Source organism: Danio rerio, chromosome 16, assembly GCF_052040795.2.
Source record: "Danio rerio strain M-AB ecotype USA chromosome 16, GRCz13ab, whole genome shotgun sequence".
Classification (NCBI taxonomy): domain Eukaryota; kingdom Metazoa; phylum Chordata; class Actinopteri; order Cypriniformes; family Danionidae; genus Danio; species Danio rerio.
The window spans coordinates 52,329,108-52,350,235 of NC_141036.1; the positions used below are offsets into that span (position 1 = coordinate 52,329,108).

The 21,128-nt window shown below is 34.8% G+C and overlaps 2 protein-coding genes and 2 long non-coding RNA genes across 5 annotated transcripts in view; 2 read left to right on the forward strand and 2 right to left on the reverse strand.

Moving 5' to 3' along the window:
- Window positions 1-1,156, reverse strand: part of LOC141378319 (uncharacterized) — a 25,968-nt gene extending 24,812 nt beyond the window's left edge. The window contains exon 1 of the long non-coding RNA XR_015512285.1: window positions 858-1,156. This is a non-coding gene — a long non-coding RNA (uncharacterized LOC141378319). The remainder of the gene's footprint in view (window positions 1-857) is intronic.
- Window positions 1-21,128, forward strand: part of LOC147840416 (uncharacterized) — a 976,031-nt gene that overhangs the window by 619,243 nt on the left and 335,660 nt on the right. The gene's annotated exons all lie outside the window — the stretch shown is intronic.
- Window positions 331-10,232, forward strand: rpz4 (rapunzel 4). 2 transcript variants are annotated; one of them, XM_087285734.1, is made up of 3 exons: window positions 331-432; window positions 3,342-3,397; window positions 5,491-10,232. In XM_087285734.1, exon 3 carries the CDS (start codon window positions 5,515-5,517, stop codon window positions 6,688-6,690), a length of 1,176 nt encoding a protein of 391 aa, XP_087141860.1. In that variant the 5' UTR covers window positions 331-432; window positions 3,342-3,397; window positions 5,491-5,514; the 3' UTR covers window positions 6,691-10,232.
- Window positions 8,990-11,912, reverse strand: LOC147833489 (uncharacterized). The gene is made up of 2 exons (XR_015512318.1): window positions 11,154-11,912; window positions 8,990-11,095 (listed from the first exon to the last, which is right to left on the reverse strand). It is a non-coding gene; the product is annotated as an uncharacterized LOC147833489 (long non-coding RNA).

Sequence of the window (21,128 nt, forward strand, 5' to 3'; positions counted from 1 at the left end):
TTTATTTTTGTGTAAACTATCCCTTAATGCATAGAGGTTAACATAAGGAACTGAATATGAATATAAAATTGTTTCCTTGCATAATGTTTGATAATAAAGAAAAAACTTAAGTAATTATTTTAAAATAGCAACAATTTTCGTAGAAACTACTGTGGTTATAAAGTATTTAGGTGTCTCAAACAAACAAAAAGTATACCATGGTGCACTTTAAACGAAAATATTAGATTACTCTATTATATTTCGGTGTAAAATATGTATCAATGGTCGATTTTGTCAGTGATAAAGTACTTGAAATTCCTCCAGTGTGTCTTTGTAGGGTGTGCCACACTTGCTTTAGACAAGAACCAGCGCATGATCAGACGCTGCGAAAAAACAGATCAAACTGAACTTTCGCTTAATTTATGCTCTGTGCCATTTGTGATCGATTAAAAGGTGAGTTTGGTTCATACAGTACTAATGTTTTCTCTAAAGGTCATTATAGGATGATTTCGCTGGTCTGTGAGCTGTAGTTTCAGTTTTTGCTCGTGAAAAGTTTTCTGGGCGTTTCTCACAGTCTGCTGTGTCCACCTCAGACATTTTCTCAAGCTCGATACTCCAATGTTTTAAACATGAATGAGTTGCATAACTAATCAATTGTTTACGCAAAATAAGGAAATTAGGTGTATTATAATCGCATTTGGTTTCATTCTGAAGGATTGAGGGGTTGTTTGACTATGATATGAGGGGAGCTGCTGTCTTAACCAGGAAGTGTTTTTGTCAACTAACATCGCTTGTAGTTTTCAGTCTGATATGTAAACTAAATCGTCTGGAGGGAATGTTTCTTCATTTTAGCCAGTGAAAATCAACTTCTAACTTACCTTTCCGTCATCTAGGTGATGAAGTGGCAACGTAATGTCAAACGCAAGTTGCCACAAAGTAACCCGCGAAAAGGGGTTTATATCTACCTGAAGCCCATTACGGACACTAGCGTCCCCTGTTTATTATACATCGACTGCTTAACTAATAAACATATCCCTGCTGGAAAAAACACAGCTTAAAACAGCTCAAGTTGGTTTTAGCTAGTCGACCAGCCTGGTTTAAGAGAGGTTTTGGCCATTTCCAGGCTGGCTTCAGCCATTTCCAGTCTGGTCTTAGCTGGTCAGGCTGGGAAATGACCAGATAAAACTAACTTGACCAGCTTAGATAGGCTGGGAGCCCAACCAAACCATGTCCAGCTTAAACCAGGCTTATAGCTTAAACATTAAATATTATTTCTATATATCATCGTATAAATACCAGTTGTTCATAATGCATAACAATCATTATGAATATTATCTATAGTTTTATTATGGTAAAATTGTAGTAACCACGTTTTTTGAAGTACTGAAATCCGTTTTGTTTAACCAAATTTTAACGTATGGCTAGCATAGCACAAACATGGTTAATTATACCAAGGGCTGAAACCATAAGAATTTCAAATGATGTTTATTTGTGTCTCATGATGAGTCTGCAGACATTTGTTTGCTATTTTTGTAGAGAATTTTGTAAAAAAAAAAATAATAATAATAATAATAAATCTGTGGATTTATTTTAGGAATATCATAACTAAAAACTTAATATATGAAAAAAAAAAAAAAATATATATATATATATATATATATATATATATATATATATATATATATATATATATATATATATTTAAACTTTTATTTAATGTTTACAATGCAAATCCAGTTAGATCCATTTATTTGGTAAACAAAGCAAGTCTCAAATAATACATCTATTGAAAGACAGAAAATATTACTTTACAGACTGTATTGTAAATAAATCATATGACCATTTTAATATTCCTATTATTATATCACAATAATCTTACTGAAATTAATTTAAAAACTGAAAAAATATCAATTTTACACACATTTACACAAGTAAACAAATAGACTCAATGATGGGCAAAAAATCTGCAGATTTCTGCATTGCCGATTCCGTGTGAGCCTACTCATAATATTAATAATAATAGTCTTATATGTTTTAGCTGCATGACCTTTTGAAATTTTGCCATGCTGAATTGGTACCCCATAGAAGACTAACTAAATGCTAATGGAGCCATTTAGTGCATTAAATTAGTAATACATTTTTTATGATCCATGCTGACAAGTCATAAGTGTTCTCAGCATTTCCAGCATCCTTTTAGGTCTATTTTGGTTCATAAGTGGTCAACATGCTTGCGAAACAAGTGAGATTTCATCTTGTAACGTTGGAATTTTTGTAGCTACTGCCCAGAATAAAAGAGCACAATGTGGGAGTCTTCAGAGAAGCTGACATGCTGTTTTCCTTGTCTTGTTTCCGTGCTTAATGAGGTGCTTCGGGAAAAAAAGGTTCTTGCTCAGCTACAATAATTAAACTACCCTACTAATCATTCCCACACCTGAACCGGCACTAGCCAGAAAGGTTAATGGAAAATCGTTAGATGTTTTGGTGGATGCTATCCCAATTCTATAGTTAATGAGAATTCAAAGTGTATTTATTTTTACACAACCAGCCAAAAAGTCACATTTCCAAATAATTGTAAGGAATTCAAATCCCCTTCGTTTTGGAGCTACAATACCTACTGTAGCATTAAAGGGATAGTTCACCCAAAAATTAACATTCACTTTACTGTCCTTTAAGTGGTTCCACTTCCATGAGTGTCTTTATTCAGTTGAACATAATAGATGTTTTGATTTTGAAGAAAGACAAAAACCTGTAACCATTGACTTCCACTAGGAAAAACAAATACTATGGAATTTAATGGTTACAAGCTTTCTTCAAAATGTCTTCTTTTGTGTTTAACAGAATAAAGAAACTTGTAAAGGTTTGAAACAAGTAAATGGTCTGCAAATGATGACAGAATTTTCATTTTTGGATGAACTATCCCTTTAAGCACAAGCATTTAGATCACAAGACATTAAGTATATCGAAACTATATGGACTAATAGTTCATATGATTTTGTAGGAAGTTATAAAATGACCTAACACTCTACTTGGTTCCCTTAAGCTAATCCTGGACCTGCACTGTGTGTTGCATCATTAACATTTGGCAAACGGGAAATCCATTTGAACTGTTTCCAGCTGAAATGCTTCTCCAACTGTTGCATACTTTGTATTTGTGACTAAGTGTCCATACATTATTTGCCAATTATTTTAGTGTGTGTTTGAGCTGACTGAATGCACATAGTATGGCCCATTTCATTTAGGAGTGTGTAGGTGTGGTTGTCAGAATGATCAAAACTCTGTGTACATACACCTGGTGTGTATTGTTCAAGTATTGTTATGGTGTCTATAACACATTTCATATTTCATTCATCTTTGTTCAGCAGACCAACCGGATTCACATTGACTGCTTAAAGCCTGAGAGGAAAAAGGACCGACATATGTAAGTTCTTTTCATTTTACCACTCTGAGGAGACAAAAACCCTACAGGTTTGCTTGGATAAAAATGTAACATGAATGAAAACTGACTTTCAAAATCATTTGAATGAGAAAACAGCATGTTTTGTCTCTTTGGACTACTACAAATGGTTAGTTCACATTATACTCACCATTATCTGTGTCCCAAAAGATTTTGATTCATCTTTAGAACAAAAATGAATATATGAATATATAAATGAAATGATATAGCCTATTTGATGAAATCAGAATGCTCACCTAAAACATTCATAAAGAAGAAGAAAAAGTCAACATATTATGAATCTTTTAAAGCATAAGAGTTCGGGATGAATAGACATTAACTTCACAGACAGAAATTCATCACATTTGATTTAAAAAATCTTCATTTGATGAACAAGTTTCTTATGACATTGGAATGGCATGAGGCTGCAATAAAGAATGTAACATTTTAATTAGGGGTTGAATTAATTTTTTAGGTGCAAAATAAAATTTGGTGTCAAATGCAAAAACATTTGCAACTGGGATATCAGTCTTTAAAGTTATTTTTAGAAAAGTGTGTTTAAACCAGTATTATAAATTAATACAAATGAAGCACACTGTGGCAGAACTGAGAATATTTAAATTTACACAACCCTGTCGTATTGCTGAGAACAGACTAATTTGATATGAAATAACTCATAAAATAAAAACTCTCAAAAGTTTAAAGAAAAATACAATAAATTAGATAAAATATATGTTTTGAAATATATCGTTGTAATATATACCTATATCTATAATATATATATATATATATATATATATATATATATATATATATATATATATATATATATATATATATATATATATATATATATATATAGTTGAAGTCAGAATTATTAGCCCACCTGTGTGTTAGGCTTAACTAGGTTAATTAGGTTAACTAGGCAGATTTGGGTAATTAGGCAAGTTATTGTCAGAAAAATATATAGCTTAAAGCGGCTTATAATTTTCACCTTAAAATGTTTTAAAAATAGAAACTACTTTTATTCTAGCCAAAATAAAACAAATAAGACTTCAGACAGAAGAGAAAATATTATTAGACATACTGTGAAAATTCCTTAATTTGTATAATATTTGAAAATCCTAAAACAAGTCAAAGGAGGGTAATAATTCTGACTTCAACTGTGTATATGATATGGAGAAAGAATAAACTGGGCCATATGAACTGTAATAGTTACTGACAAAGTCCCTGCAACGTCTGACAAAGTTCAATAAATAGTAATCTCTGCTGCTTCTTCCTTTCATAGCAAATGGCTGGTTATCAAAAATCAGAAAATTGACAGGAACAAACACAATACAAGGTTGGCTATACTGTAGTATTGTTGCGAAAATGAACTTTAACCCTTTTTCCGCAACTGAATCTATATCTCTCAGTGATTGTCATCTTTGTGTCATGATCAGTCCCGTGATCCGCTAGAGTCTGAAGGAAAAGGCGCGTTCACATTTCACAGAATCCGGCACTACATATTTGGTAATGTACCATATTGACGTCGATGCCTTCAGGCAAAAGATCCGAACCCAACACGATTCATCTATTCGACTCTGAGTCGACTATTTTGTTAAGGAATCAGTAGTTTTAAAGTCAGTGCACTTTCAAATTCAGACCTTAGCTGGATGTTTTCATTCATTTAGAGCTGTTTTACACACTGCATGGAGGGTCTTTTTCAAAAACCCATAACAGGGACTCTTTAACATGAGCAACATTTACTGCAAAGGGTCATAGTTCACCCCTGAAGCTACGCAAACAGTTGTCAATATCGCAGAATAATTATTTGATGATATCGCTTTCAATATTTTGCATAGTTTGGCAGAGAACTATGCCTTTTTGTGTAGTAAATGCTGCTCCAGCTAAACAGATGCTGGAGATTCACCGCTGACGGCAGAGCTGTCTTATAGAATAATGTGTATGACAATCGCATGCGATTTATCATTCAGTCCTAGCGTGACATTTCACTGGAAGTGCTTGAGCTGGCTTCCTGCAAATTACAAGTTTGTGTGCATATACCCAATTCTAAATCTTTTTATCGTATTCAACAGATACTTTTACTATTGAATCTAAAGATGGCCGCACAGCTGCAGAAACTGGTTGCACAGAAAAAGGATGTTGTGGAGAACGTCATGGAAGTGTTTGAGCAGGGTGCAGAAGTGGTGGCCAGTATCGCTGGAGATCTCTTCCCAGTGTTCTCCATTGCGGCTCCGATCGTAAGGCTGGCGCTGGACAACGTCGAAAGCAAAGAAGCCGAATACATGAAGGAGCAGTTCCAGAAAGTGAGAGACCGCCTTGAAGTCGTTTCAGAAGAAGTCCAGCAGATAAACCAGGAGATCAAGAAAAGCGGAGTCGATGCCACCTACTTCACCGTGGAGGAGAATCTGACCAACCAGTTCCGCAAGTTCATGGACGTCCTGAACGCCAAACCCAAATTCAGAGAGGTCAGGAAGAAGACGTTTCTGGACCACTTCAACAGGACAGGCGGCGATAAAAACCTGCACACTCTTTATAGCGCAGTAACCGGAGATAACTTCTCAGGGGAGTCCGTGCTGGAGATCACTCTGAATTACGAGCAGAAGAGCCGAAGGGCGGTGGAGGAGTATTGCGCCACGCTCAAGAAATTATTCTGTGTCGGTTTGATCGCTCTACTGGGACACGCTGCACTAAAAGGCGACGACGAGGAGGAGAAGTTGCTTCAAGAGTGGAGCGAGAAGATGAAAGTAGTCCAGTCGAAAATGATCGTCGTGATTGAAGACTGCATTAATAGCTTTCCTACGCAATCTGAGCTGGACGCCAAACGCATAGTGAGAGACCAAAGCGACAAAAGCAACCAGCAACTGGCCGACATGCTGGTAGAGCACCTAAAAAAGAAGTACGACTGGGTTTGCTGGTCGGTCCGCATCTTTAACTCACCCACTGGATTGTTCACCAACAAGAAAGACTTCCAGGGTTTGACAGGGAAGAGCCGCTTTCAGGTGCCGACGTCTGATGACAAACTCAACGTTGTGGTTTCTTACAGCGCCTCGCCTGAGCCTGTCGATAAAGCCCGGATACAGAGTCTGGTTTTGGAGCAGAAGAAGCTTCCGATGACGCAGTTGGCTGAACTTCTGTTTGAGACAATTCCCGTCTGTGTGGTTCACACAATCAAGACCTCATGTAAAGATTTGGGTTATTCCACCAGCTTCTCTGAAGAGCTGCACTTCTTTGAGGAGTATAAGAACTTCTGTGTGTTTCTTCATTCTGCTTAAATGAGACTGATGTTATGATAAAGAGCTGAGCTAAAGGGGTGTTGCACAAAAGCAAGATAAGGGATTGAGCTGGGATTTTTAATACATCCTGGCTGAATTTAGGCTTGGTTAAGCCAAATTTAGCTACTATTGAGACAGCAAGTATAAGATTAATCCTAGTGATTTATCTGCTGGTTTTGCTCTAAATGTTACTAGAAATGAATGTGTTTTACAGTCACAATATTACTATTTTATTTGCTATTATATCAAATTATTATATAAAGAGATCAAATAAATCGAAAGAAAAATCCTAAATGAAAGAGATTAAAAAAGTATACACTACCTGACAAGTCTTGTGGCCTGTCCAAGTTTTAGGAACAACAAATAATATAATAGCTACTTAGTTGATCATTTGGTAACAGAAGTGGCTTGTATGAAATGTTTATTATTTTAATTAGGACAGTAAGGTCTGACTTTTTTTTTGGATTCATCTTCATTGCCTCCTCCTCTATCCTTACCCCAGACATGCTTAATAATGTTCATATATCTGGTGACTGGGCTGGCCAATTCTGGAGCACCTTGACCTTCTTTGCTTTCAGGAACTGATGTGGAGGCTGAAGTATGAGAAGGAGCGCTATCCTGCTGAAAAATGTGCCTTCTCCTCTGGTTTGTAATGTAAAGGGCAGCACAAATGTCTTAATACCTCAGGCTGTTGATGTTGCCTTCCACTCTGCAGATCTCTCGCACTCCCCCATACTAAACGTAACCCCAAACTATGATTTTTTCTTCCCCAAACTTGACTGATTTCTCTGAGAATCTTGGGTCCATGCAGGTTCCAGTAGGTCTCCTGCAGTATGTGTGATGATTGGGATGCAGTTCAACAGATGATTCATCAGAGAAATCTACCTTCTGCCATTTTTCCAAATGATCAACTAGAAGTCAAGTTATTATATGTTGCTCTTACAACAGGGATCCACAACATGACTTTTGTCAGGCAGTTTAGATGATTAAATAGATGAAATAAACTAAACAGTAAAAACAGTTGCTCAATACTGGTTAAACGTTTGCAGTTATCGTTCATCATAAGTTTCCTGAATAACACGAATGTCCACATTTTAGGGCAAGTGAACAACTGTTAGTTTAATACATTTGATTTCACCTATTCATATGTTTCTGTTTAATCTCTGAATGAAAGTCATGGGAGTCATCCGATTGGTTGGCCAGAGGGGCGTTTTTCAACTCGTCACCTGATTGGCTCACATCATCTAACATCATCTGTATTTGCATTCTGTAATTGTCTTTTGAAGAATGCAATGAATGTGAACTAATCCCAACTATCTAAATTGGGCTTAACTTGGTGGCATATTCTCATCCTGGATCAGCAAACGTGCACCAAAATAAAAGCATTCTCTGATTAAGAGACAGTAGGTCAAGCCACACTTTTTTTATTATCATGGCTTTCTTAATTCTACTTTTGTGCAATACCCCTCAGGTGATATAGGATGTGTTCAAATCACAACACTTGTTTAAACCACTATATTTACAGTACTTAACCTGATCAAACTAATCTTTTCTATACTCTTTATTTTGTCCTGATAATATCTTTTTTATTTGCGCTTGTTTTAAAGCTGTAAATGTAAAAACTTTCAGTGTGGGTAAAAAGTAATATATTATAATCCTAAGGCTATCTTAATAAAATAAAATAAAAACACACACACACAAATAAAATAACACATACTTTGACATTAGCAGCATAAATATATGTGTTGTCAGGGAAATAGCCCAGTGGTTAGTGCACCGATATATAGCGCCACTCCTGGCATCCCAAGTTTGAATCCCGGGTTGTGGATCCCGAATTTGAATCCAGGGTGTCTTAAAATGTCTTAATTTTCGACTTTAGGCCTTAAGTCTTAAATTCACTTGAATATTGTGTTGTAGGACTTAAATCCTTTTAAACCAGTTTCATTTAGCTTTGTTTAAGCTACTTAATCGAGCCTACATCCATCCAATGACCAACAATACATCTAGTTTTAAATAAATAAAAGCTTTTTTTTATTGCAAAGAGATTCTCAACAGCTGTTAGACATGTTACAGCAAAATCCCCAAATTAAATTCCCTAATTAGAGAAAGAAAACTAAAAACAATTACACGATACACCTCACCATAGGGTTGCACGGTTTACTGGTACTACAGTAGTACCATGAATCTATGGCTCCAAAATACTGGTGATGCTACTGTAGTTTTTAAACAGTAGTATCGTCATTACCGGTTCTACAATAGTTAATGTTGCTTGTGGATTGATTCAATCAATAAATCAATGATTTTATTTATTTTATTATTATTCTAACAACAAAAGAGTCACGGTGTATTCAAATAAAACAGAATGTATGTATGAATAAAACTTTTTTAATAATAAGTTATGAATTATGAATTAAATGACAACATATAACATATAGTATTTCTCACAATTTGCTTCATTTTAAAGATTTAAATTATGAATTATATAGATTGAAATACTACCTAGTATTGTGATACTTCAGCTGGTATAGTATTGTGACGATAATACCAGGCCATTAGAAATAATGCTTAGTGTTTAACGCTGTATAAGTCGAACATTTCATTCTTAATAGACTTGAAAGGGTCTTAAAAGTCTTAAATTTGACTCTATGAAACCTGCAGAAACCCTGGAATCCTATCCTATCGAATCCCATCAAATCCTATTCCACTGTCTTGTCAAATTGGCAAAATGGCAACTAATTAATTGAAAAATAAATAAAAGTATGTGTAATGCTGTTTGTTTTTGCATTTTTTAAAGATGTAGACAGGCCTAAGATTTTAATATATCACTTTTTACCCAACACTGAACACTTTTATTATGTAAAGTTTACTGGGTGACAGTTGTTTTAGGGTCTAGACTGGAAACACAAGTAGACAGCTTGCCAAAAGATCACCCAAATTCACTGGTTGTATGCTAAATATTTTGCACATTGGTGTTTAAAAGTTACAAACACTCTTATGAGTTCAAAAGAAAGAACTAATTGATCAATTTGACAAGATCCACTAGGTATCATCTCCATTTTCTCAAGCATAACTGAATGTTTGCTTTTTCTTTTGAATATTATATTTAGAATTCTACATAATTTACAATTGTTTTTGCTTGTACTACAGGGCTGCTGTATTCTTTATTCTGATTAGCTGATGAATATTCTAGGTGTGCAATTATTTTGAAATAGATGCACAGCTAAAGTAGTTCTAAGCAGATTGTGACCGCTTTACAGTTCCATATCACTACGCCGAATGATTTCAGTTATTTTATATCCTACAACTGTTAAAAATTAATCAGAACATAAGGATTTGCAGGAGATAATGACCAAGATGGCTTGTGTGATGATTTGGGTAATTTCCGATGCAGAAACTATTCAGCTAGTTATATTGGTGCCATAAACATAGATGAATCAAACCCGCCAGGATTTTTAGAGGGGGTTTAAATCAGAGCACATTTATTGCTGACATGGAAAATGCAATCTAGATATTGTTTAATAAACAAACAGTGCATTAACTGATCAAGTCTGATTGTTTTTGTATATAAATGTGTGTCTGTCTCCAACATCTTCACTGCTCGAGCTTTGATGGCCGAGATACAGACTCCCACACCACCACATTATTGGATTTGAAGACTTCAAAGATTGTGTTACAGACTGTTTCTGATGAAATCTGATAACTTGAGCTCTCTCACACACTGAAAACATTTCCACACATAATCTGTTCTGAACTCAGTCTATGGTCAGCAGCAATGTACTGATATCAGGCCCACTTAAAGGGGGGTTGGGGGTTCAAAATGAAGATAGGGAATGAAGTTTAGGCAGGATATTTATAGCTATTTTTATAACTTTTTACTTAAAACCATTACTTTACGTAAATCCATTCTAACTTCATTCTAACTGTTTACTGCTTGTTCAAAATGCTCATTTAAAATGAGCTGGATCAACACAATTGTTGAGTTTTTTGGTGACAACTTAATTGTTTTACGTTCAATCAAGTTAAATTTGTAAAAACTATCAAGTTAACTAAATCAATTTGTTTTGGGACACCATGATGAAATTGCATGAAACCCAGCCTTTTTTACAGTGTTGGAAGTTTTAAGTTGACGACTTGCAGTGCACTTTAACACCCAAAAAGGTTAAGGTAACTCAAACCATTTGTGAAAACCGATTGCAACAAACCATTTAAGTTCAAAAACGAATCCAAATGAGTACTGTGAACTTAATCCATTTGAGTAAACGAAGCAATTTGAGCAAAGTTAAACCCAATAAATGAACAGAACTCAAACCAACGGAGTACTGTAAAGCCCAATAAGTTAAGGCAACTCAAACCGACTGAGGAAACCGATTGCTACAAAACATTTAAGTTTAAAAAAAAAACAAATCTGTTTGAGTACTGTGAACTTACTCCATTTAGGTTGAAGTGATGAGGTATTTAATTACCTCATTACCTTCAACACTGAGTTCAAAACTCTTTTCAAATGAGAAAAGAGTCATTAGACTCCAGTCAATTTTGAGTTAACTACACTCATTTCATTTGATAAAGTTGACTGTTGGGTTTTACAGTGTACATTTTATAATTATGCACATCCTTCATTTAACAATTTTAAGGCAACAGAGTAACTGACATTTTTAAGCAAAGTGGGAACTTTTTTGGAACTTGTGGAGCTGCGCATCACTGGATTTGCTCTTCAGTGTTTGGACTTTCAGCAGTAAAAATTAAACCACACTGAACTAAACTAAACTTCAAGTCTAAAACTGACTGGACTGGCACAGTTTCAATCTAAAACTTCTATGTTAAGGTGTTTTGACAATTGAAAAATCGCTATATAAATAAAGTCAATCGTCTTAAATGCAACATGTTTACTCACTTTTTAAACTTAAAGTTTTTTTTTAAGTCAATTAATCACTTTTTTACAGTGTTAAAGCGCTGATATTTCCATAAAATATGTTTATCCATTTTAGATAAGGTTTTGATTTAATGCTTAAATTTTGTATTTTTACACAACAAAATATCCATTTCTGGACAGATTTGATGCTGTATGTCCTCCTTTCAACGCCATGATTCACTTGGTGTAGAAATAGACTGGATGTAGAAACACCCATCAAACCCTGCAATTACAGACGAGCCACAAGCGGATCTATTATTATCTCATGATTTGTCCCACCCTATGATCGTGGTCAAAAACAAATCTAGAATAGAAAACAAAAAATAAAAAAACTAAGACAATAGTATAACTGGGCGTCCTGCTGGCTCAGTGGTTAGCACTGTGGCCTCACAAGCAAGAAGGTCGCTGATTCGAGCCGCGGCTGAGCCAGTTGGCATTTCTGTGTGGAGTTTGCATGTTCTCCCTGTGTTGGTGTGGGTTTCCTCCAGTGCTCCGGTTTCCCCCACAATCTAAAGACATGCACTAAAAGTGAATTGAATAAATAGTGGCCATAGTCTAATGCTAAGAAAATATTTGTTTGTACATGTACAAGAGAAATACAATAGAAAATAATACACAGACTCCTCATCTCCACTAACCACAGACATCTATTTAACCCTTCTAATTCGCTTATATGTTTAAAACTGATGTAGGTACTTTAATGCATTGTATGTGGTCATGTAACAGACTGCAAAATTACTGGTCTTTGGTGCTGGGGGAAATGAAAAACATTTTAAACATGCAGCTGCATTTTGATCCGGTTTTGTTGGTTTTGGGTACTTAATTTACCCATTTTTCCATCAGCCAATAAGAAATTGTATAATATATTAACCTTTGCTGCCATAAAAAAAATATTTAACTTAATTGGATTCGTAATAAATCTCCATCACTTAAAGGTTGCCACAAGATAGTTTTTAAGTTAATTCTTATGGAACATCTTATCCATGTTTTACACAAAAAAATCTACTTTCAAAGTTTGGACTCCTTATTTGGATTATTTGGAACCTAGTGTTTACCCTATAATGCTAAAAGGAAAATTGTATCTGTATTGCTATCTGAAAAATAAGCACTGTTTTTAGCCCTTTTTCTGATCTGTTTTATTTGCACTCAAAAAAATAATTATTTTTGCTTGTTCAAACTATTTATTTAAAATTAGCTGAAATAAAAAAAAAAAATCTTGAGAATTCATTGGGACAACCTAATTTATGTTCAATCTACATAAATTTGTTAAAAATGTTAAGTTAACTTTATCGATTTGTATTGGGTCAACATGAATGAATTGTGTGGAACCCTGCTTTTTTTTTTTTTTACAGTATACCTGATTTTTATATATTCTGAGAATTTTTTTTTCTCTTCAATGTTTTGGGTTAATATTTTTGTTTGTGTGTCTTTTGAAAATGTATTGTTATGTCTGTATTATTATAAAAATCCAGTAAACTAAATTTATATATATTTTAATTGCCCATAGTGTATGAGTGTGTGTGAATGTGAGAGTGTATGGGTGTTTCCTAGTAATGAGTGCTGCTAGAAGGGCATCCGCTGCGTAAAACAAATGCTGGAATAGTTGTCGATTAATTTTGCTGTGGCGAACCTTGATAAATCAGGGACTAAGAAGAAGGAAATGAATGAATGGATACTATGACTGAACATTCTACCCTCAAAAAAAAGAAAACATTTGCTGTTTATTCAAACTACTTCATTAAAATGAGCTGAAACTGCACACAATTACTTCTTTATTTTATTTTATTTATTTATTTATTTTTTTCATAAATTTATGTTAAGTTACCAATTCCTTTATGTTGTCCTTACACAAATTAATTCTGTGGAACCCAGCATTTTTAAAACAATGCCATACAGCCGTCAATGTAAAAACAAATCAATTTGTGAAAGGACAACATAAAAGGAATTAATTAACTTATTAGCGTTTACAAATTTAAGAGGATTGAACCCAAAACAATTAAGTTGTCCCCCAAAAACTCAAGAATTGTGATGATTCAGCTCATTTTAAATAAGTAATTTGAAACAAACAGCAAACATAATATTTTTGAGTGATTATGGATGTTTATATAAACCACGTTATAATATTATGGAATAATGAATACGAAGCAATATGCCACTTAATTGAACAAATGTTACAAATTCACACTGTTAAATCACTTTAAAAACTAAAGTAGAACCTAAATGAAGACAGTAATTAAGATAATCCTCCAAACGAACTTTGATGTTAGCATATGCTATTGCTAACATCTACCTGCTGCACAACAGCTTGAAAGCATTATGGAGTCAGAAAACTGCAGTGTTTTAGTGCGGCAAAAAGTTTACGTTTCACAGAAAGCAGGCCGTCCAGCTCATCTGGAGAGAGTAAATACTGTAGCAGCTGTGCCTTTAGCTAACAACAGTTTTTAGCTGACGTCAAAGCCCAGCAAAACCACAATTATACAGCTTGAATCACTGACAAATGCTATGAAGACACTTGCAAAATCAATACATTCAGTACATTTCCTTCATGAAGCAACTGATGGTTAAAATGGAAATAAAGTGCTACCGAAGACAGACCAACAACCCATGATTTCTCTTTTAATGAGACAGTTTATTTCACTAAAATATTAGTTTCAGAGCCCTTTAAAGAACATGATGATTGCATACAACATTATGATATTAAATAAAGTTAATAAAAAAAGGTTAGTTAGTTAGTTTATGCAATAACAATTTGGGCAAAGTTCTGTCATGAAAATAGGTGACATTTTTACTGGTCAGTGTTTATGTCAACAGGTCAACAAACAAATGAATGAATGAATGAATGAATGAATGCTGGCTTTCACACAATTCCTTTATGCCCACACATAAATCAATTAAGTTAACTTATTAGTTTTTACAAATTTAAATGGAACATGAAACAATTAAGCAACAACTCAAGAATTATGTTGATTCAGCTCATTTTAAATAAGTGGTTTGAACAAGCAGCAAAAATACTTTGAGTGAATGATTGAAAAATAAATGTACACAAATAAATACATTGTTTTAGCATGTTTTCATATAGAATCAGTTATTTCTGTAGTCATAAAATTCTATTTTATGTCATTTTGTTGAAATACTATTTTATATTATTATAATATATAAAATTTAATTTTCTAATTATTTTGTTTATGCAGGACAATACCTGAATTAAGTGGTATCCACCTCACAAAAGAGTGCGCAAATCTTATAGTATTTAGATAGTACACTCAGTACTTACTATTTACTTAGTATATGGGCAAGGCAAGGCAAACTTTATTTATAGAGCACAGTTTTATTCACCGTATTCTTCGCCGACGAGCGGGCGCAGCTATTTGAATGTTTCGGCTCGAGACTTTTGGTCTCATTCACTTCCACTAATTTTTAGACATTAAAAACTGCTCGTTTCGCTGTTTGATGTTGCAAACTGATATTTTCTTATTATGTTATTCTACTTGGGTCTGTATAGTCATGCAAATTTTTGTTTGTACAGCAAGTTTGACCGTTTTCTGCTGTTTATTATTCCTAGTCATTTCTCCCATAGGCGACTGTATCAGAAGTTCCAAAACAATTGCGAAAACAGGCGCACTTCTGCATTTTAGAATAAGGTCAATACAACCGTAGTTAATCCAAAGTGCTTTGCAATGAAATAAAATATTTTATAAAATAAAATAAAACTTGTATTTAAAATTTAATACTACGCTAAATACAGTACTTTATATATTACTCCAATTCACCAAATCAAGTCATTTAGTGGGAAAATGTACTATGTGATTAAATCATTCATTCATTCATTTCGGCACAGTGGAATGAACCGCCAACTTATACAGCAAGTTTTTACGCAGCGGATGCCCTTCCAGCCGCAACTCATCTCTGGGAAACATCCATACATTCACACACACACACTCATACACTACGGACAATTTATCATACACAGCCTACCCAATTCACCTGTACCACGTCTTTGGACTGTGGGGGGAAACCGGAGCACCCGGAGGAAACCCACGCGAACGCAGGGAGAACATGCAAACTCCACACAGAAATGCCAACTGAGCCGAGGTTCGAACCAGCGACCTTCTTGCTGTGAGGCGACAGCACTACCTATTGCGCCACTGCCTCGCCCGTAATTTAATCAATCTGCTAATATTTACAAATACAAATCTTATTAGCAAATACTTTCCTGTATTCTACATGAGCAAATATTTTCCAATATGTTCTGAAATTATAGTAAGGAGACTGAAAATTACAGTAGGCTGACAACCCAGCTGCCCATACTGTATATTACTGTCAACTTTTTTACTGTTCCTCTATTGTTTTAGAGAAGTAGCTGGGAAGCTATGACTCGCGAGCCGCATGGGCTCTTTGACCAAAAATATGTGGCTCTACAGCTGTCTCCCCTTCAATAATATTTTACAGTTTTAACCAAATGATCACTATCACTAGAAATCAGTTACCTATTGAAAATACAATTACAATTCCCTCTTTATTCATCTAAATAAATACATTTTTGGATTTATGATTTTATGTTTCTATGACAACCGCGAGCACACATAAATTCAAACAACATTCATGAATGGTGATGGCAAAAAGCAAAAAACTCTGAGGAGCATCAAAAGTTTCAAAATGAGTGGGCAGAAATTATTGACTTGCAAATTAAGCACTGGTTTGGATTTTCCAAACAAGGACACAATAATTCACAAATTAAAGACGTGCCCCTATCCGCCAGAACTGCCTGACCGACAGTGCTGCCAAGATAGCAAGTGAGATAGAAAGGACAGCAGAACAGTGACAAAACATCAGCATTTATTTTGAGTTAGTTTGGGGCCAAAATGTGTTCATTTTCTTTTCGCCTTAGTCCCTTTATTAATCTGGGGTCGCCACAGCGGAATGAACCGCCAACTTATCCAGCATATGTTGTACGCAGCTGATGCCCTTCCAGCTGCAACCCATTACTGGGAAACATCCATACTCATTCACACACACTATGGTCAATTTTAGCATACTCAATTTACCTATAGCGCATAACTTTAGACTTGTGGGGGAAACCGGAGCACCTGGAGGAAACACAGAAATGCCAACTGACCCAGCCGAGGTATGAACCAGCGACCTTCTTGCTGTGCTGGCTGATCGTGCTACCCACTGCGCCAGCAGGGCAAAAATGTAATTGTTCAATGGTAACTGTATTTTGAATTATTTGAAGTAACAGTTTTATTTTTTATATTAGTAAAATGTTTGTTTATATGTATATATTAAAATCAGAAATGGCTCTTTGCTGTAAAAAGGTTCTCAACTCCTGTTTTAGAGCTACAGTTTTATATATGTCTTCATATGAAACACATTTGTGTAAAGTTTCTCATGGTGATAAAAAAAAGACTTTGGTGTCAAAAATACATAATGCTGGCTTTTAGGTAGTTTTTTTGGATAGAAGTCCCTCTGGATGCATAAAGTGTCTGTGAAATGTATAAATATGAATCAATTGAAAAAGTACCTTTTGCATTTACTCCTGTGAAGTCTAGTATGACGATCCTGTCATGCTTTCAGGCTTCATTGCTGTTTGGCTCCAGTGGCAAGAACACAAGGCCTCAATGTGACCTTTAGCAATAGAAAACAACAGAAAACAGTATAAATTGTCATGTAAATGTTTATAAGAGTCAAATAAGTGAGGTAACATGACTTTTAACTGTTTTAAATGAAAATGTACCAATAAGCATTGTTATTTCCGCTAGAAATGTGCTCAACCAATCACAAAGGATGTATCTGACCTCATTCTTCTCGACCTCGGGAGGAGCATGAACCTTTTCTCCTTGTGAATAGCTGAGGAGATTCTTTTAATCAGACCAAAATGACTTGTCCATGAATATGATTTGGCCACAGTGCCTCGCATTGACTCCGGCCCCATCAGGTGACCTCAGGAACGCAGAAAAACATCACGTGCATCACGACGCTTTCGCCTGAGATGCAAAAAATACATTGTGAAGCCATTTATGGTCTCAATGTTACCTTAGTTCTACCTTAATGTGGTTTCCATTGAAATAATTTCATTTTGGAGCAATTTCGGCCTGAAAAAGATCCAATAAATGTTTATTAGGCGAGTGGCTCCAGCAGTGCACAATCTCACCTAGGAGGATTGGATGCAGATGTGGGAAAATCTTCAAAATGCCGAGCCTCTTGTTGGTCTGATGAACTAAATACAGAAAGGAGACGTGCAGACTTGAGAAAAACATTGGTTTTCTTTGAGGGGAACCCGTGAAGATATTGAAATTACTAAACTCAAGGGGTACTGTGCTAGAAAATAAACAGACTTGGGGGAGGAAAAAAAGCAAAAAAATGTGTAATTATTATACTGAGTAATCAAATGTGTACATTTAATTAATTCTACACTGAAATATCAGGATCATTTCATCAGTAGGCCCAAAGACAACAGCTCACCCACAATGAAAATGCTGCCATTACTTAGAAACACTTATTTTGTCTCATTTTATCATACAGAGAAAATATGGACTAAAAGGGCGTTGTGCCCCAAAACATGTCTTCAGCTCGGTTAAACTGTAATTTTTCACAGTAAATTACATTAGTGTCACTTTACAGGATTTAACTGTAAAATTTTACGTATTCAGAGTTTTATTGTGAAATAAAGGCAGGCATTATGATTACAGCAAATTACTGTAAAAATGTCATTTGTACATCAGTTATAGGAATTCAAACACTATTAATATTTTATTCAACAAAGAAATTAATACACATTAACTTTTATGTTCTTTTACATATACATGCACTTTTAAAAATATTTTTATTTACAGAATTATTGCATTTATGAATTACGTCACAGTAATTTACTGTAAATGTACATACAGTGGGGTGCTTTCACACCTAGACTTTTGTTTCAAAAATTGTAGCGTTTCCCCAGTTAGCGCAGTTTCTTTGGCATTTGTGAATCCAGCAATCGCATACATGACAGTGTATTATGGATATGTCGTAGGTATATATAAAGAAAAAATTATGAGTAGGGCGAGATGTCATTCCTACCGGTAAATGTACGTGTCATGTCGAATACCTAAGTGAAAGCATGCTGAGCTATTAACGAGAGCTGTTAATCCATTAGGAAAATTTACCAAACTGTAGTCTTGGTTTATCTGTTATTTCTCTCTATAATGTGAAGCCTATAATGCATAGGTTAACTACTAAGAAGAAGTCTTACCTCTGATTTCAATTTAGTGAAGTCTGGGGGTGTCACCATTAGAAATGAAAGCGCAGCTTTTTGCTTATAATGTCTTATTTTAGTTTATGACAATGAGCAATAAGGATGCATGATAGCCGAGCAGGGCTCTGCTAAATAAACTCTGAAACTCTGACCAATATGAGGAGAGTTTACTCGCATGTGACTTGTTTTAGCTCTTTTGGTTTGTTTAGAAACTTTGCAGTGTGAAAGCGAATCACACCTAGAACAAAGCAACAATTTTTATACCTGTTTTGGAACAAATTAATCGATGTGAAAGGATCCTTACTGTGAAAGTAATGCAATTATTAGTCAGTAATTTACTGTCAATTTAAAGTCAAATATTTTACAGTGTATGACAAAAATGAATGTCAATGGGATCATAATGTTTAAATCGGACGTTACCTCCCGATCAGGACTCGGGGGGGTTCTGTGTTCTACTTTGCCACACACCAATAGCGTCTCTTCAACAAACATGCCGCTCATGTTGCTGTTGCTGTGTGAAGACAAGAAAGAGGTCTAACTTCGTGCCACCGCATAACTATAGATGTGTAAAAAATTTAGAATATATATATATATATATACATACATGCATACATATATATATATATAAATATATATATTCTAATTTTTTAACACATCTATAGTTATGCGGTGGCACGAAGTTAGACGTCTTTCTTGTCTTCACACAGCAACAGCAACATGAGCGGCATAACATCGCTTTGTTGAAGAGACGCTATTGGTGTGTGGCAAAGTAGAACACAGAAGCAGCTTGAGGTGGAAAAAGGGAATAGGCTATGTCTGCGGTCTGGATGTATTATACAACAACATTGCCATAGCAAACTGTGAGATATGTAAATTTGGGATTTCTTGCCAGGTGTTTTAAGTTCGGGTGCAATTTGTTTTTATAGTATTTTTTAGATTATTTTATTATTGATTGCTCAAGCTTCCTCCCAGAAGTGCTCTGTTTTGTTGACAGAATTCTTCAATGTTAAAATAAAGTGAATTAAATTTTAAAAATTAAGGAACATCTGGATCTGTTTCTTAAGACCTTATTTTCCTAATGTATTATAGAAGTATCGGATCGGGTTTCGGTATCGGTATATCCCTACTTAATATGGTCTTCAGGGTCTCTCCAGGTTTTTCAAAGTCAAATTTGAGACTTTTTAAGCCCATTTTGAATGAAATTTTAGACTTATAGGCTAAACACCAAAGATTTTTTTCTAATGGCCTGGTTGTTGTTGCTTTTTTTTTTATTGTTTTTTAACATAAGTTATTTCTTAGCCAAATATTTTTATTTGTCAAAATAAGAAAACTCTAGTTGTATATACACTTTTCAACAATGTTTAATTTTTTTTTAAATGACAAGTTTAACATTGTTGAAAGTATATACAAAAGTATATATTTGTTGGCTTTTTGTCTTAATGGATCGAGTATAACTTTTTTTTTTAACCTAATGCTTTTCAGTTATAAAACCTTGCCTATTCCAAGCCTATTTATAAATATTATGTCCACTTCCTCCTTCCCTATGGTTTTTGTTTAACTGGAAGATCATGTAAAGAGAAACATTGTTATTATGGGGAAGTGTGTAATTGTTTTTAGGCTTCTTTCTTTGATAAAAGATTTAAATTAGGATATTTTGCTGTGAAAACGGCTGTTGTGAATCCGCTTGTTAAGTGTGACGTCACGCGGAGCGGCTTCCGGGTCCAATCGCTCTATTCAACTGAATGGGGAGATTCATGAAATAGTAATAATAAACGTTTACAAAGCGATTTAATACCTTCGAAAGTCACGATCGCAATATGTCCATGCCTAATATCCGATGGGCAGAAAGTGATTCATTGTTTAATAAATTGTTAAAATTTTGGTATTTGTTATGCAGCAAGCCCAAAAATTGTTGTGTACACTATGACTTTATGTAAAATTAACTTTAATGTGTGATAGGAATAAAACGCGATCATAAACAAATGATTTCTCCTCTCAAATGAATGGCGGCTTGGACCCGGAAACAGTATACATACGTCACAAACACGTCACCACTCAACAAGCGGATTGTATCTCTTTGCAAAAAAAACTTGTTTATATTGTTGGTGATTGGATGGATGTTGGACTGATTGGCTAGCTTTACTTAGACAGAAGAAAATCAAGACCCGTTTAAAATGTTTTAAGACACACAACACAATATCACAGTGAATTTTTGCTTTAAGACTTTAAGACCCCGCGGACACCCAATTTTGCAACAGGTTCCCTGTGAGTGTTGGGTTTATGGATAGAAGTGGG

Excerpts from the sequence above, each read along its gene's own strand:
- rpz4 (XM_087285734.1), top strand. The coding sequence starts at position 5,515 with ATGGCCGCACAGCTGCAGAAACTGGTTGCACAGAAAAAGGATGTTGTG.